The sequence below is a fragment of the Calypte anna genome, chromosome 21, assembly GCF_003957555.1.
Source record: "Calypte anna isolate BGI_N300 chromosome 21, bCalAnn1_v1.p, whole genome shotgun sequence".
Lineage (NCBI taxonomy): Eukaryota > Metazoa > Chordata > Aves > Apodiformes > Trochilidae > Calypte > Calypte anna.
Genome location: NC_044266.1, coordinates 7,092,556 through 7,109,848, shown reverse-complemented (window position 1 = coordinate 7,109,848; position 17,293 = coordinate 7,092,556). Strand labels below are relative to the sequence as shown.

Below are 17,293 nucleotides of genomic sequence, written 5' to 3'. Positions count from 1 at the left end.
ATAGTTATTGGCTATTAATAGTTATTAAATAGTTATTGGCTTCTTTATAAAAAAATGTAATGGGATGAATTTCAAAACTCCACAGAATTGATCAGTCCCACTAATTCCTGGCTAATACAACACAATTAAGTGCTTTTATAATTGTCTGACATATTTCAGATTTCCTCCATTTCTGGCAGTATAATTCATATCAAACTTCACACTGGGGTTAGAGACACCACTCATGGCACATTTATGTATCTGCTGAGTCTCCTGACAAAAGCCCAGCATGAAGACTGTTGCTTAGCAGAGAAAAGTTTGTCATTTTAGAGAAAGCCAGGTTATCTTTACTCAGGCTGCAACAGTTGCACCAGAAGACTGACGTTTAAACAAACGGAGTCAAGATGATGCAAAATATGAATATTTTATTTAAACTTGGCTTGTATTGATTTGACTTTGTTAACTTTTAACAGATAAATCACAAATTAAATTGATGTGAACTTTGAGAAGTCCACTGCCTGTTACACAACTTCATTTCTCTAGTTCTTAGTATACTTGAAAAAACCCAAAACAAAACCACAAAATAATCCAAGTGGGGAAATGTTACTTTAAACTGATGTACTGAGGCTGAGGAAACTTGGGTCTCTGAGAGTGAAAGCAAACTAGAATCTAATTAAAATTTTAATGTCTGGCCCTGAAAGAGACTGTTTGCACGGGCATTTTATGCCTCTATAAAGTTTTGGGGGAACTTTCTTTAAAATTTTAATATGCAAAGGAAAAAACCCCAACAAACTATTACTTCTGGCTATGTGTGAGAAGGCCTTACCCTTACATGGAGTTTCTGTCAACAGAATCCTCCCACCCTGACCTGCAGAGCATTCAAATTCAAATATCAAGTCTCTTCCCTGGCTTCAAATAATCACCCAAGAGTAACACCAACTGTTCTGTCCAACCTGAGGAGTACTTCTAGGAGACAAATGCCTCCAGGTTGCAGTGAGGGGTTTTACCATGTGCAAGTCCCTGGATCCCAGCTACCAGGTGTTCTCCACTTGTTGCAGCGTGGTACCGGATGTACTCCCGCTCCGTCTGGTGCCTGTTGTCCATCGTCTTCCCCAAACCATCTGACAAGGTCCCAGCAAACTGTAAGAGAACAACCTCTCCTGTTACTAACAGAGCAAATGGTGCCTCTCCTGTGTAGATCTGCTGAAGCAAACGCCCAGATTTGAGTTGTGGAACCCAGATCTCTACAACTCGTTTTGTTGCAGGTACGAGGAAAGCTCTGAAGTACATGAAATAGACAGCAGCTAATTTAGGTGCTTGATGCAATGACAAAATTCCCTTCCTTTTTCTGTCACTTCTTTTTCACTAATGACATGATTTCCTAGTTTTAGATAGTTCTGTCCAGCTCAGACTATCCCAGTGGCTCCAATGATCTAAACAAGGACTTTAACAACATGAACAACAATTAAATCCCATGACCCCTCCTGTGACTTGATCATATGGACACTGAACAGAGCACAGTGATGATCAGTGACCTCCTTGTGAACTTCATGTAGATGGTTCTGGCTGTTTTATTTATTTATTTTTTAAAATTAGTCTAGGAACACAAACCAACTTAAAGCTATTATCATTTTAAGGTTAGATTTTTTCCTGAACAAATACTTTGCTCAAGGAGGATCAGAGTAGTTGCTTTAAAAATTCAAACCTCATTAAGGAATCTCTCAAGGCCTGAAAATTATTTTTGAGGAATGAATTTTAAAAATGCATTTTGAAAGTTATCCTAGAGCATCATCAGACAACCAGCCAGCAGGAATAAATGCATTGATTACTATTGATCCAAACTGGTAAGCATAAGCTCTCCTTACAGCGTTGGTGGGTTTAGATTCCCACCCCCTGTCTACACTGGCCAGTACCACTGTATCACCTTTCCTGTTAAATATAATCCAGTTTTCCCTCAGATTTTCCTTCCTTTGTGAGGCAGAATCTTACACCTAATGGTCAATAGCGATTCTGTTTAGTGTACAGAAAGAATTTTAGTGTAACAATAAATTACTCTTAGTAAGAGGAGAAAAAAAAATAAATCACAGGCACACAGTTTAAAAGTTGTAGTCTCCATTAAACATAAAAAAACAATGTTAAATGGGGACGTTTTTGTTCATGCTGTTTAAAAAATAACACTGAATTACAGGGGTATATAGAACAATGTAAGGATTCTGATGTACCAAATGTACCATGAAATGTTTCCATTTTGCCCTGACCCAAGTGGCCAAATCTCAACTCCACACATGAACTACAGAACATGAACCTGATGTTGAATTCCTTCTGGACACACCTCTACCCCCTCCCGGGTACTGTTTGTTTTCTGGCTTCATTTAACAAAGGCTGAAGCCAAACTTTTGTAGCCATCTGTAACACTTGTACCTAAACCCAGGGGTTACCTCCATGAGCACAGTGAATGGGTCCCATCTGAACCATTTCCAGCTGGGAACCAGGGCAGCATTTTCCTGCTCTGAGCTACAGTGATCAGGTTTGACAATGAGAGGTGAAACATCAGCGAGGGTAAAACAACAGAGACATTTCACAGCTCTGCTGAGCCACTTGCCATGTTCTGACTCTCAGCTGCAAGAAAGATTCAGGCTGTGGTGTCAGCGTTATCAGATTCAAGATCTGAACCAGCCCAACATCAGCACTCATCCTGCCCAAGGCAGGTAACACCAGGTGAGGGGAAGCACTGCTGGGGATCAGAAATTTGTAACCATCCTTTTCTATGTTCCTCAAAAATCTTTTCCCTGAAATGGTTTCTGACTCCAGTTTCAGCAAACAGGATGCCCCTACCTATATAAAAAGGAAAAATAAAGATTTCTAACACAAAACCAGCCCCTGGACCAACCAACCACAGACCTGCACACCACCTCATGCCCAGTCTGTGTAGATTACAACCCCTGTATTATCAAAGTTACTCATAAGTGGGATCAGAAACTTGAAGCATCACAAATTCAAGCAGCTGAAGTCCGGTGCAGTCCTTAAATTTGAAGGCAGACTTAAACAAGCTGAAGCACTAAAGCACTTGTCTTTCCTCCCCCCAGAATCTGTCCTGTTTTAGCTGTCTCCTTTGAAAAGCCCAAAGTTAGATACTGAGATTCAGACACTAGGGCTGTGCAGAAGAGCAGTGATGGTGGCTCAGAGAGCTGTTAACCCAGTCATGCAGAAAATAGTAAAATAGTCTCCAGATAAACAAAGGTGACAACAAAAGTGTGGCCCACCCTTCTCTTCCTTAGCTTTTGTTAATAAGGTGTGACCTGATAACTTCAAAGCCTACTTAAGGTCCTGTAAATGCCAACATAACTAAACACAAGAGGCTGTGGAACAAACATGAAACTAATGAAGGGACTTCTAAGAACCAGTCCTCCCCTTCCCTATCCTAATTTTCATAATATGCTCTTTGTCTACTTGCTGATGAAAAAAAGAAATTAATAACTTGGTCGTTTATCTCTGCATTCATCCCCATTTCTGATAAGCTTTCTCCTGAAACAGAATTCCAACACACACATCAGGAACAGCTGAGTTCCCTGCTTCTTAACCCAAAGGCACCTAAGTGCTACTGAATGGACTCCATCCAAGAGGGTGGGTACTTCATTTGTCAACCCTGCATCTCCAAAGGTAGCAAAGTGTGGGTCTTCCATACTAATGATAAGAATTCTGTCACTTCAGGTACTAAAAATATTTCAACTAACCCTAAATAAGCAGTGTTTGATCCTTTGCCTTATCAGAGGCCTGGACAAGAAAAAAGCTCCAGTCACCTGAGCATTCATCACCATCACTCACTCTTTCTTCTGTGACTCTGGTACTTTCCTCTCTGGAGAGACACTGACTCCCAGGTCTGCATTCTAAAGACACCTGATACTTGGTTTTCACCCTGCTCTGGTTCACATCTGAGGTGAAGCTACCAACTGGTGATACACTGCAAGCAGAAAATACGAGCCAAGCCCTTCATTAACTCACAGGGTCCAACAGAAACCAATCCTCCTGAGGAGGGCAAAATACAACTCCCAAAATTCCATCCAAACATGAGGAAATGACACTACAGTGAGCACCAGCTTTGGAACCACACGTAAACCACTCTCAGCATATCAGAGTTACTGAAAATGTTATTACACTTCCATAAGCCTGGGGCACCCTGGCCTGAGCTGCCTCCTCCTCTGTCATCTGGTGATTCATCCCCTCTTGGTTCGTGTTTGCTCAGTGTCTCCAGTCAGCATCAAACTGGATCCCATGAGCTGCAAAAGCAGATGAAACACTATCTGTACAAGAAACTAATCTGCTGATATTCTGGGGTTTTTCTGGGGTGTGTGTTTGTTTTCTTTTTCAAGGTCCAATCATTAAGGAAGTTTTGCCACAAAATTTTTTACCACTGACTATGTATTTGCTGTTTGAAGCAACAGAGGAAAAAACACCCATATAGAGTCTTTGTGATCCAGAGCTGGTGCCAAACAACAAAGCTTCTGGGGCACAGGAACTGAAAGCAAATGAAAACTAATTCTAGACTTTGTACTGAGTGTTCCCTCTAAGCCAGATGCATGAAGCACACAGCATGGAAATAAGTTTTAAGTAATCTTTTAAAGGCTTTTTAAGCTCTTGGCACTGCTTGGTTCTCTAAGGACATCCCAAAAGGATAAATACACAATTATGACCTTAGTCCAAACATTCCATTGTAATTCCAGCATCAGAGAATGGTACATTTACAAATGTTATTGACTGAGTGAAGTAAAAGATTCCAAGATGGAATTTTAAGGGAGAAAGTGATGAAATTAAATATAGGTCATTGTTGCTTCTGTGCAAACCTCACAATGAATTGCATTTAAATCAGAAATCACAGGCTTTACTCAGCTCTCATCTTAGCAGAACTTTTTAGGAGTTCTTTGTTGAACTCCATTCACCTCTTGCTCCAAAAACCTTTCAAAACAGTCTTGATGATGTTCATACTTTTATCTCCAATAATAAAAGCTGCTTCTCAAAGACCAAAACACAAATTTAAGTACGTTATTTCACCAAGGTAGAAAAACAGTATTTAAAAGCTGTTTAGTTTAAAAGGTCTGATATAAACTGTGAATTGTGTCATCTTCAGTTCTCACACACCTACTCTCAGATTTTTCAAAAGGGGAAAATCCCTCCTCATGATGATTAAAACTCATTCCATGGTTTCAGCAGCAACTTCCCTAAATTTCCATGTGAAAGAGAAGAGGTGCTTAGCACAACAAACAAAGGTTGTACAGGTAAAGAAACAACAGTGAAAATCAGATTTCTAAATGTGAATGTTGTCAAAAACTTTGTCCTTTACAGCCCTAAGCAGGAATACTGGGTTTGGAACTTTATTTTCCTCTTCTCTGCTCCCTGGATACTGGAGCAACAGGGATCCCAGCTCATCTCCACTCAGTGCATGCTGCCAACCTAACAGTAAAGCTCTAATTAATGTATAGTAATATACATAGAGTAACCATGAGCTGGAAAACACTTGACACCCCCTGCCCTGACATATATATTCTTATATAGTACAAAATGTTTCACATAGAACAGCACTTCAAGTTTTTTTTTAAAATACTAACAAGCTGTCTTTTAGCATGAAACAACGTTTCTTTAGCTATTACCTAAACACATTTAAAATAAAATGTCAGCATACTTAAAACAGCTAACATAAAACATAGTTCTAAATTATATAATAAACTCAAGTAGATTTATAGCATTAGAAACTAGAGGCTACTTTCTTTTGAGCTGTTTTTTCTTTTGAAAAAAAAATAAAAATTCCAAACCCCACATCTAATCCCTTCCCAGCTGAACAGAAGTAGCTCTGTTCAGCCAAAGTGATTAAATACAATGGGCTGTGTCTAATGTTTAATACATATCTGTAAGTTTAATCCCTTGTGGTTACTTGCCTGCGAGCAGTATCAGTAAAAATCACCTTTGTTTCCTACATGTCTGCAAGCTGTTAGAGGTATTTTAGAGGAAGCCAATTTTTACACTGACTTCTGACAGTAAAATACACCAATTCAAAACTATTTAATTTACTATATGGAAGCAAAAATCTTCACAGGGCACATGCCATAAGCTAAGCAGACATATATGCTGCTGGGATCTGTACCAGTTAAAAGTTTCAGAGCAGTTAAACATTCTCAGATCTTGGTGTTACTCTTTTGGAAGAGTCAAAAGAAGAGGATATGCAGTATTTCTGGGTATACTTCAGAGTGGGACAGATAAAGTTGTCTAACAAGGTCTTCAGTCTGAGTTTCCTCTTTTTCATTGCTGTGTCTCAAGGTTGAACACAATTCTGCAACTTGCTATAAAAATAACTTTTAGACCAGCTTCTTTACTTATCAGTGCAGGCATGGGATGGCAGAACCATGTATTTAACTTTACAAACAGGACATTAGTAAACAGACAGACAACACAGCTTCCTCCTTTCACATCCCTGTGATCCCTTTCACATCCCTAAACTCTGCAAACTGGGGGTAAAAAGTGAAATGCTTTAAGTATTTGGAAAAATAGGAGGTGTTTATTTGTCAGATTTAACCCCAGCTATCCAAAGTTGTTCCACAAAGTATTTTTACTTGACTTCTGTCAATCTTTTAAGAAATACTCAGATATTCAAGCAGGAAAGTTTGTGAATTCAGTTAAACTCCTACCCTGCATCCTTTTACACCTTCCTTTACACATCAGTACCCAGCCAGGTCACAGCTGAACACAGCCCAACAGGAAGGGTGGTTCAGGTCGGGCCCAAAACCCATCTGTACCAAACTGCACTGAGCAGTGTGTAATGAACTGTGAACAGAACCGACACAGTCTGCATTTAGAAACGACTAAATCAGCGAAATGCTGTAATCAGCTTCTCATTTTAAGAGACACATCAACTTTGACCCTCTCTGAATTACCGACAGCCAGGAGAAGGCAAAGGCACAAACACATTTCTGGAGATTCTCGGCAGCATTCCCCACCCCTATTTCTGTCAAACAACCCAAGGAGCTTTAATGAGCTCACATCCCATCGTTAACCCAGCTTCCTAATGCCTCCTGACACCGCCTGGGTGCGGGGCATCCCCCGAGGGACCCCCCGGCTCTGGCTCCAGAGATGCCGGAGGAGTTGGGGACCTTCCCTTCCCTTTTCCCTTCGCGACCTCCTGGGCAGCCGAGCCAGCAGGTGCCCGATGCAGGAGTTTTGTGTTACAGGGTTGACTGAGTGATCCCTGCAGGAACCGCCGGCTGTTTTCACAGACACAGAAGGCAGTCAAAAGTCCGCAGCCTGAACTTGGAATGACCCCGATTGCAGAGTCACTGGCGGGTTCATCTGGAGGACAACTGCGCTTTATTAAACAACTAATACTCTTAACAGATAATTCCTGCCCCCCTCCCCCCCAGCTTTAACTCTTACAAATCTCTAAGGTCTTCCTGTTTGTTTATTTCTTGGGAATGGAATCGGTTGCCCTCTTACATCCATCCCTCTCCTGAAAAACCCTTCTAAATACTGACAACTCGAGCAAGGGCCTGCAGACATCTGTCCAGCTCCTTGAGTTAATGCCTCACAACAAGGTATTCTGATGGTTTGCTTTTCAACACCATCTTTACCAGAACTCTTGATTTATATTTTCCTATCATTGTTCCCATTCCCTTCCCCAGCACCTCCCCAGCACTTGGTCTCTTTCCAGTGTTTCAGTTTCTGCCATGGTCACCACACCTGGGATCTGAAAAGCCCTCCTGCTCAAAACCCCACAGGTTTTCTGTGCCCCATTAGATTTTTGTAGGGACCCCAAAGCACACAGGTTTATCCAGCCTGGCCTCCTGCCTGCAGTATCAACACCCAGCAGCAATTTGGGGATGAGGTGTTGAATCTGATGAGCTGATGCCCAGCATCTGTTCCACAGCTCCAGCAGGCACCATCTCCCAAGGACATAAAAATCCCCTTGTCCCTCCTCAGGGATACACAGCCAAGGAATTTCAAGTTTACATCTGTGCTATTTAAAGTATTCTATACAACAACAGAACTCTCTATATGCAGTGAGGAGTACTTAGCCTTTTGTCAAGACTGAAGTCAATTTCAAGCCCACACCCCAATTTTTTCCTCTTTCAGACCCTGTGATATATGGGATCTCTGTGCCTGTTTTCATGACACAGTCACCATTAAAAAACTCTAGGTTAAAATCAAATTTCATTTAATCTCTATGATAAATGTTTATTTCTAATTTCACAGTTTGTGCTTTTGGCAACATTTTGCATACCACATTTTAAATTCTCCATTTTTCACTTAATTCCCCAATGAGTCTGCAAAACAAGAACAACTGTATTTTGTTTTGCAAAAAAAAAAAAAAAAAAAAAAAAAAAGAGTTGGTAAAACCCTTCAAAAGAAAGCTCTTCAGCAGGTGTAAAAAATTTCTGCCTGGGAAATTAAATTACTTTTCATCTCACAACCTGCACATGTTCATACAGATTCCTACTGCTCAGCACTTGAATCTGCACATGAACTGATAAATCTGTGACTGAAATGCAAGTTCAACTGAAGAGGATCTGCAGTGCCACCTGGATGCATCCTCTGAACAAGCCCCAAAACTCAGTAGAAGACATGAGGAGAAAAACCTTACAAATTACACTGAAGAAAACTGAAGGGAAAGCTACACTGGCTTTGGGCTGTACAAATCACTTCTAGGAAGAAAAAATATTTATGGCAATTGCTGCTAAATATCACAACTTCAGTACCTGGAGTACTCTGGCAAAGGACAGCTGGAAGGTGTTAAAATCCAAATTCAAATCTATAAAGTGGCCAGAAGGATGACATTTATTCCATTTATTACCCAGAATGAGACTGCCAGTGATCACACACATTCTGCTGCTCACAGCTAAATAGAAGAGTCAAAAGAAAACTGTCCAAATATAAAATGGGAAACTGAGAACCTGAGTGCCACCATGATCCTTCTGGATTATCAGTTGATTATTTTGTATAACGATCTCACGAGTAAAACACCACCAGGTACTTTATTCTCAGGCCTCATATACAAAGGCTTTTATCAGAAGTATCAAACAGGAGTGGTTGGTTACATAAACTAAGAAACTTTAAAAAAAAAAAAAAGGAACCATCAGCTGCTTTAGAAACCTTTCAGTCTCTTCTAGGATAGACCTACAGAAATTACACCTACCTTCTGTGCTCTGCTCTAGCCACTTCCCAAGTTACTTATTGCCAGTTTTGTTAAAGTTCACATTCATATAGGTCAAACACTTCTTCATGATTTATTTTTAAATAATCCCTTTATTACTTCCTCTTCACTTTCCATTCAGTTATCTATTTTTCTGTCACTGGCAGCCACTTGAAATTCTGCTGTGATTTATCTTACAATGAAGCTTAAAACTCCTGTTTCCCTTTGTGTTGCTTTTATGCTTCTTTTCTGCAAATGCCTCCATGTCAAACACTCACCTGGAGCACTATTTGTATCCTTATCAGTCTTCTAATTTTCTTGCCTGGTTACAGCACCCTACATTCACCTCTTTCCCTGTCACTGTTAAGCTCTTAAACACCTAAGCCACCACTCTGAGATGAATTAAAATAAATGCATGGAATGAAACTCCAGGCATGAATTTAATGTGCCTCTTCTTCAACTATAAGAGAAAACAAGCACCCATCAGACAACTTGTTTCATCTTCTCTGGACATAAACTTCAGCATCCCAGGTGCCTGTTCCCAGCCTCTCAGAGAGCTCTGCAAGCTTGCACTAAACATTAACAAGAAATGCAACTGTGGCTGAGGTTTACCTTTCCTTTAGATGCCTAATTAAATTTCTCACTGGACACTTTGAAGTTCAATATTAAAATTATGCTCTTTCAAGAAATGAATTAAATTATTTTAGGGGGGAGGATGGGAGAGACACACCAACTGTTTCCACCCAACGTGTATATCCAGAAACAGTCTAGCTGCAGCCATAAGAACTATATCACTAGGTGCTCATAATTCATAAAAGATAACATAATTCTTTGCAAAGGTGGAAAGAATCAGACAAATTAAACATAGTACTGACAAGGTGAATAACCTTTTCAGCCCTTTCCTACCAGGAATTTCCCTATGCCAGTAACAGATACAACACTTAACCTGGATAACCCAAGCTACAGAACATTTTTGTTCAGATGCTGCTTCAGTTTTCAAGATCCATTTCTAACTGAAACACCTCTGAGACAGAAATAACTTAGGATTTAGTACTATCATGCCTAACAGGGAAATAATAAAAAAAAAAAAGTGTGGATGCCAAGAATGCAAGACATTTCTACACATATGGCAACTATAGAAGTCTCCATTCAGAGGGAATGAAATTCCCTCAGGTGTCTATATTTAGGATCAAAGAACTTTTTAAAATACAGAACTTGGAGTCTCCAAGGGATAAAAACTACAAAACTGTCTGTACTGAACTTTATTTAACCTAAGGTTTTGTGCCAACTTAAATACACTGCAGCTCTCCACTTGAAAGAAGGCATTACCCACTGCGTGTTCTGAAATGCATGGAAAAGCCATTACAGGGATAATCAACACAACTATAAAATAAAAAAGCAATAAAATGACAAAACCAGATACAACTCCAAGAGCTTACTTTCCAATTCAGTCAAGCAGTGTTACTTTGGAAGGATGATTATAGTATTAGGGTCTGTTTATCTATCTATCTACTTGCACCTTAAAAGCAAACTCATCTTAAAATCTAGGATAGACTTTTATTTAAGACACTTTAAAAGTACTCAAAATAACCAAAACAGATATTTTTCCCAGCCATCCATGTCCAGGCAGAGCACAGGCTCATCTCATTTTGGCTGCATCAGTCACCAGTTCTACAGAACAAGGTGAAAGATGGGGACCTCTTGGTATAGCAGAGTCAGGTGAAAATTTATGCAGTGAAAATATATTTTAAAATACTTTCCCCACAGACAGCACCAGCAGCAAAATGAAAATGATTTATCATTCAGTCTTGTTTTTCGTGAGTAATTGCAATTATTTTTTCCCCTTCATTTTTTTCTTTACCAAAACTTCACATACCCAGGCACAGTCACAAGGTGTATACATGGCAGAGTAGAAAGGAGCAAAAGATACAGTTCTGTGCTGTACCACATATCACAATTTGTACTTAAAAGACTGACCTTTTTTGTAAATGAAATGGGTTAGTTTTCTAGCAGATTTAGATGCCTAAAAGCAGGGCAACATATAATGAAAAATACATCTTTGTTATTAGAGCCTTTTTTATCATCATCTTCCATGAAGCACTATTAAGATCCACCCTGGGGAAGGAGGACTAATCAAGGAGTTCCATAATGTGCTATTAAGTCTTTCTAAGGGATATAATTATGTCTTTGTTCTGAAAGGACAGAAACATTGTCCATATAAAAAGTTTTTAAAAGGGAACTGTGTGAGACTGGAATCACAGACATTTTGGATGTATCAAGGAGAAAGAAAAAACCATCCAGGCAGACAGATAAATAGTACCTGGGGTGATTTTCAAAGGTATAAATGGGAAGCAGGCACTCAGCTCCTGTTCAGTTTTGCAAGGAGTTCAGCATCCAACTGCCCTTCTGCCTTTGAAAATCTTCCTTCACAAAACCCTTGGTTACAAATGACTCCAAAGTTCAAAGAATGACCTTGCCCTTGTGGGAAACATAGGAAGGCTCGTGCCTTTTAAAGAAAGATTTATGGGAGTGTAGCTGCAGATGTGACTGCAATGAGGAAACAACACTTTATAGAAAGGAAACTCTAAAGAAACATCCTCTATTGGGTGGGGTGGAGGGTCACAAGAGACCAGAACCACGAGTAGAAAGTATGGACAAAAATACTGGATTACACAGAGGGATGCTGCTTTACAAGAGCTCAGTAAATCCTCTACCAGCTTGCTGGGATAAGTTTGGTTTTTCAGTGCTGATAATCATAGAATCACCTGGTAAGGAGCAAGGCAGGAGGAGCAACAATGTGGCCTTTTGGTTGAATTTCTTGAACTTGTCCAAACTGGGTTAGACAGTTCTGCTGGAGACAGAGAGTGTCATTTTTCCCCATGGTTCAACCACCTGGGTGAGGGATGCTCACAGCTGAGCACTTGGTGAGGGACTGGGGATGCCCTGGCAGTTTAATGAGGTGTGACCATGTTAGTCTTGAGCTATCTGTATCATGTAAACTCTGTATTTCACCTCTCTTATTCCCTGAATTACCTTTTCCCACTAACATGGGGGAAAAAGCAGCATACAGGTAAGGGGAGTAGGTTGTGACAGGATGAACCCTGATACTATACATGTACACACTCACCAGTTTGGAAAAGGAAACTAATAGGTAGTAAAGAATCTTCACAAAAACCAAATTTTAACAAGTCCTTATGTGAAGAAAGCACTGTTCCAGCTCTACCCATCATCTCCTCATTCATTTACAGTACATGCTGACACACCATGTATGTAATAAAAGATATTTCAAGAACATACACTTCAGTATTAACCATGATCAAACCCACTTCCTATTTTTGGCTGCCTTCTCAGTTCATACCTGTCACTGACATTAAGGATATTTATTTTCACTGGTACCACTGATACAACTGAATTATCTCATTTGTAATCAGGAAAAACAAAAAAAAGTTGACCATGCAGACACTCTGGAATTAAACTAGAGACAAATGTGTAGCAGTATTGGAATCCCTTAGCTTGTTGATATGTGGCACAGAAAAACAAACTCAGGTGTTAGTGTAATAATAAATATTCATGTGAGCTTAATTACTTTCAAAAAATCTAAGTTAACAATTCCTGTTATACTAAATAATCCCTTAAATACTCCAGATTTCTAGAACCCTCTCTCTGTATGTGTACTATATACATAGTATAATAAAACTGTTCATTTGTACATGGTGCCTCACCTGAGCAACATTTTAGTTCTCTGGTTAACTACTGCATTAAATCTGCAAAACACACATAAAGCAGTAACAAGGCCTTGAGTGGTTTCTTTGACTCCTGAAGGGTTTCTGGCATCCCTCAAGTGTATGTATAAATTGTTACCAAAAATCTGTACTTAAACACAGTTTTTTATAAAGCAAACAGAGCATAAAGCTATTTAAAGATGGTCAGTGATTTGACTTGTTTCCTGACTGTATTTTAGTGCTTTAGCAAGCTTTAATATCATAATTTTTACCTTTGCAGCAGAGTTTGATACTCCATGTGTGACGTTTCTGATGAGACCACCAACATTGCCATACTTCAGGAGTCCAGTAACACCTACTGAAACATCATTCAACAGACCCATAGGGTTGCCAAGGAAATCCACAGAACCCAAAATCCTTGCTGCTTGACTAAGCAGCTCCTGTAAAACCAAGAGGAAGAATGAAGTATCACTGATGTAGCAGTGTTAACACCAGCAGCATAGAGTAAAAGAAAACAAACCCAAGACCCACCTACAACAAAAGCAGATACAAACCCAGAGAGCTTTAATGAAGAGAGGGGCAGATTTAGTGATGAGATCAACACAGAAACAGCAGTAAGATCAACAGTCATTGAATCTTCAAATGCAGTGTGTTTTAGAAGCATTTGATGCATTTTCCATGCCAAGCAGCAATGCAGTGCTAACACTTTAATAAACAGCCAAGGCAGAGTTCCTGCCCCCTCAGTAGAGAATTCAGCAGGACAGAAGCTCAGCCTTTGCCACAACAAAATCTGTGGGACACTTACCTCTTGAAAGTGTTTCAGAATGTCATTAATGATAAACTCCTGAGTTTCATATGGATGGACCCTAGTGAAAGGATCCAGATTAATCACAGCATCTTCAAATCGGATCAGAGGAAATCCCAGTGTGCTTTTCAGTGCCTGATTAAATAAAAGATATTGCTACTTTAATTTTTCTCTCTACTTCTCATTCACAGTATCCAAATGAATTAATCTTGAAATGGGCAGCAAACCAAAATTATCAAAGCTGCCAGAGTGCCTCACCACTGCCATCTGGGTCCTTCAATACAGAGGGCAATCATGCCATAAACCTACTTCAAGCTTTGATCAACTACTAGAACTGCATTTCTTCAATAACAAGAGAGTCATTAAGCACTCCTGATGCAGGCTGTTTCCTACCCTTGATAGCAATATTTCACAACAAAATGTATTTAAGATTCCTGGCTCAGTACAGCTTTGTTTTAACTGCTCTACTGTTCAACTAAAGAGAACTCTAAATGAATTTCCTTGACACACAGTGAAGACAAAACTGGGTATTTTCCACCCTGCTGAAGCTGTATGGATGGATTAAGTGTCAGGATGAGCTGGAACAACATACATCATTTCCTGCAGGCCTGAGGCTCATTTCATGATCATTTTAAAGAAAAAAAACTTAAGACAGTATTTAGCCCATAGGCCATCTGTAATCTGTACCACCTATACATAAAAACCCAATACTTTTGAGGTGGATAAGCAATATATCTATATATGCACACATAAAATAAAATAATTTCAGAAAAACGAATCTTTTAAGAAAGAAAGAAATCTCTCCTATTTCAGGTTTTGCTAACAGAATCTGTACAGTCACCAACATCAGAAAAATCTGAAGGCAAAGAGGCCTGATACTCCTGCTGTATCTTCCTGCATTAATTACTAAAGCATACTCAGTAGTAATATGAGTTTTTCTGCCATCTGCAGGCAATTAAGGTAAATTACAGATCTGATTTAAGTTTGCAAGTAAGAAAGGACCTATTTGTTTTTTCAGTAAATGGATGACTAGCTGGAGCAGTCCTCATTATTCACTTGGGTAGGAAGTAATTTCCTGTTTAACTATCAGATATTATGTAAGGCAACTTTGGTAATACTTGTACCTAATAAAAATTATCTGTCTACACCAAATTACCAGACAGCAATGTCCAAGCCACAAACATAAGAGAGAGGCAGACAAACTTCTACAAAGGCTCTACTGTGATTATTCTCTCCCTCCCACCCTGAACCCTCCTCTGCTACAGAACTGAATGGAACTGCTGTGAGTTCACATACAGCACAGTCACTGACTGTCACCATTAGGGGAAAAATCCACGTGCCAAGGCTTCTCTGGGAACAGTGCTGGCAGCTGCCAAGACATATCCATGTGCAATCATACACAGAAGGTGGTAGAAATCCAACCAGACCAGTGCACATTACTGGTTTCTTAAAGGCACTCACCACTAAGATTGGTTTCTCTGAGATAATTAAAAAAATAGTTAAAAATAACAATTAAAAATATGCATTTTCATGTGGAAGCTGAAGTGCAAACACACTCAACACAGTGATGATTGCAGTTGAATTTTAAGGAATATTACAGCTGAATTGTCTTCCTTTGCACAAGGATTTGGGAAAAGCAATACAAGAATGCAGGAGTGATGATATGCTGGGGCATCTTGGTAGACTCCAGGATATATGAGTTCATTCCATAAACACACATTTTTTGAAAACTCTTTCAATTCTAAAGAGATCTTTTTTTGGATGAGAACAGAGTTGTCCTGTACCTCTGCTCCCCAAGCTGTGTAACTTCTTGTTTTTCTTCACCCTCACCTCAGCCCTCCCATATGATATTCACTCCCTTTGAGTCTCTTTACAGTACCATTAATGTCAATAAGAACCCTTGTGAAGTAGTGAGTTATTAGGTGAAGTTTACTGTGCTTCAACTGAAATTACAGAAATGAGAGACTATTACAGAAGTGACTGGAAATTATGCAAATTAAATACAAATAATAGCAGTGCCAATAACTTAAATAATGGAAGAGTAAATGGAAATTTTTAGTAATTTAAAGCTCCTGTTTCCTTTTCCTCCTACAAGAGAATCTCTACTTGGAAGCCCACTCTGTGAAAGGATTGATGTACCTTGAGATCCAAAGGCAGCTTGTTGGAAGTGAAGACACTCAGCTTTATTTGAGGCACACTGATTTTCAGGTTTTCAAAGTAGTATCTCTTTTGTCCTCCACCCTGTTCAACCACCTTTTCATGGAGGTTTTCATCATATGTTTCAACTTCTGCATTCAGACAAAACACAGGAATCAGAATAGATGGTATAGAAATAAATGTGGGACTATAAATGCATCCTCTGTACAGAGTTATGGTGCCTCTGTACAAATAAAAAGTGTGCCTGCTAATTTCTCATGCCTTGTGACAGGAAGTTGACCTTTGAGGCTCAACATTTTTTTTTTGAGATCTGCCTGCATCTCTACACTGAATGTATTTCTAGATGGATTAAAAAAAAAAAGTCACCCAACTTCATATTACTCAAGCTTTTGATCTCACTTCTAATTGATCTTCAGCATAGAGGCAAGGCTCCATAAACACAACTACACAATGTTTCAGACTCTGTAGCCATGGGCTGACAACGTGTTCCTCTCTCTGCTTTCTCTGTACTTCCTTACATGCTCAAAAGCCAGGAAAGCTGACAGTCTTTCCTATTATCACTACAGAATGGACAGAAGTTTCAGAAGTGCAGATAAACCTGACCACACAAGAATTAGCACATCATCTGTGAGATCAGAAGATTCAAAAGCTGTCCTGCCTGAGTGGAGGACAAACTGGTATTACAGTTACAGCCAGGGGTACAGATCCCACAACTAACAGGTCAGAAAACCAACATTTTCCTTCACTTAAGCAAGAGAAACTGCCCAGAGAACAAATGAACAAAGATCCCATTTCTAGTCCTAGTTTTAATGAAACAAACATTGGTAAACAAGGTGGTTTGCTAAGTTAATAGCACTATTTCTTTTACTGCAGGAACTTGGGATGAATACTAAACTCCATCCCCTAGAGGCTCAGCTCAGCTCAAACATCCTGTACTGGACAGCAGCAGGTTACCTGGCTCAGAACCTGAATAAAAGACATATATACACAGAATGCACATTACACATCATGCATTAACAGCTTCCTAGGGGTCACTCAGATATTAGCTTTCCAGCTGCTGTTCAAGAGCTGAAGTTTCCAAGCAGGCAAGAGTTTGCTGGGCATTTTGAACTTAGCTTATATGCAAAGATCATAATACTTCTGTACACTGTAAAACTGGTCTTTGTAATTTTATACTGTACCTGATTCAGCCTGATCATAGCCAAAGAAACTCAATAGCTTCAGAAGTAGTTTCTCCTCAATTTGAACTGTGAACTTTCGAGCAGTGATCATCAGATGCTATGAAGATAAACAAGTCTCAGTTTACAGTATTAACACCAGATACATGATCCATGTAGGCTATTAAATAGGGCAATGTATTCTACTTCAATGGGATATGAATGCATTCCAGTGAAAATCTCTTGGGTAGTTTTCCTCACTTGAGATTACCTACAACTAGTAATGACTGAAGGTCATTTA

The 17,293-nt window shown here is 39.4% G+C and overlaps 1 protein-coding gene across 4 annotated transcripts in view; it reads right to left on the bottom strand.

Moving 5' to 3' along the window:
• The window catches only part of VPS13D (vacuolar protein sorting 13 homolog D), a 90,326-nt gene that overhangs the window by 21,519 nt on the left and 51,514 nt on the right, over nucleotides 1–17,293 (bottom strand). For all 4 annotated transcript variants that reach the window (XM_030463439.1, XM_030463440.1, XM_030463441.1 and 1 more), the window contains 5 exons: nucleotides 17,017–17,113; nucleotides 15,818–15,966; nucleotides 13,679–13,813; nucleotides 13,146–13,313; nucleotides 987–1,119 (listed from right to left, as the gene is read on the bottom strand). In XM_030463439.1, coding sequence (XP_030319299.1) covers nucleotides 987–1,119; nucleotides 13,146–13,313; nucleotides 13,679–13,813; nucleotides 15,818–15,966; nucleotides 17,017–17,113 — 682 coding nt within the window. The remainder of the gene's footprint in view (nucleotides 1–986; nucleotides 1,120–13,145; nucleotides 13,314–13,678; nucleotides 13,814–15,817; nucleotides 15,967–17,016; nucleotides 17,114–17,293) is intronic.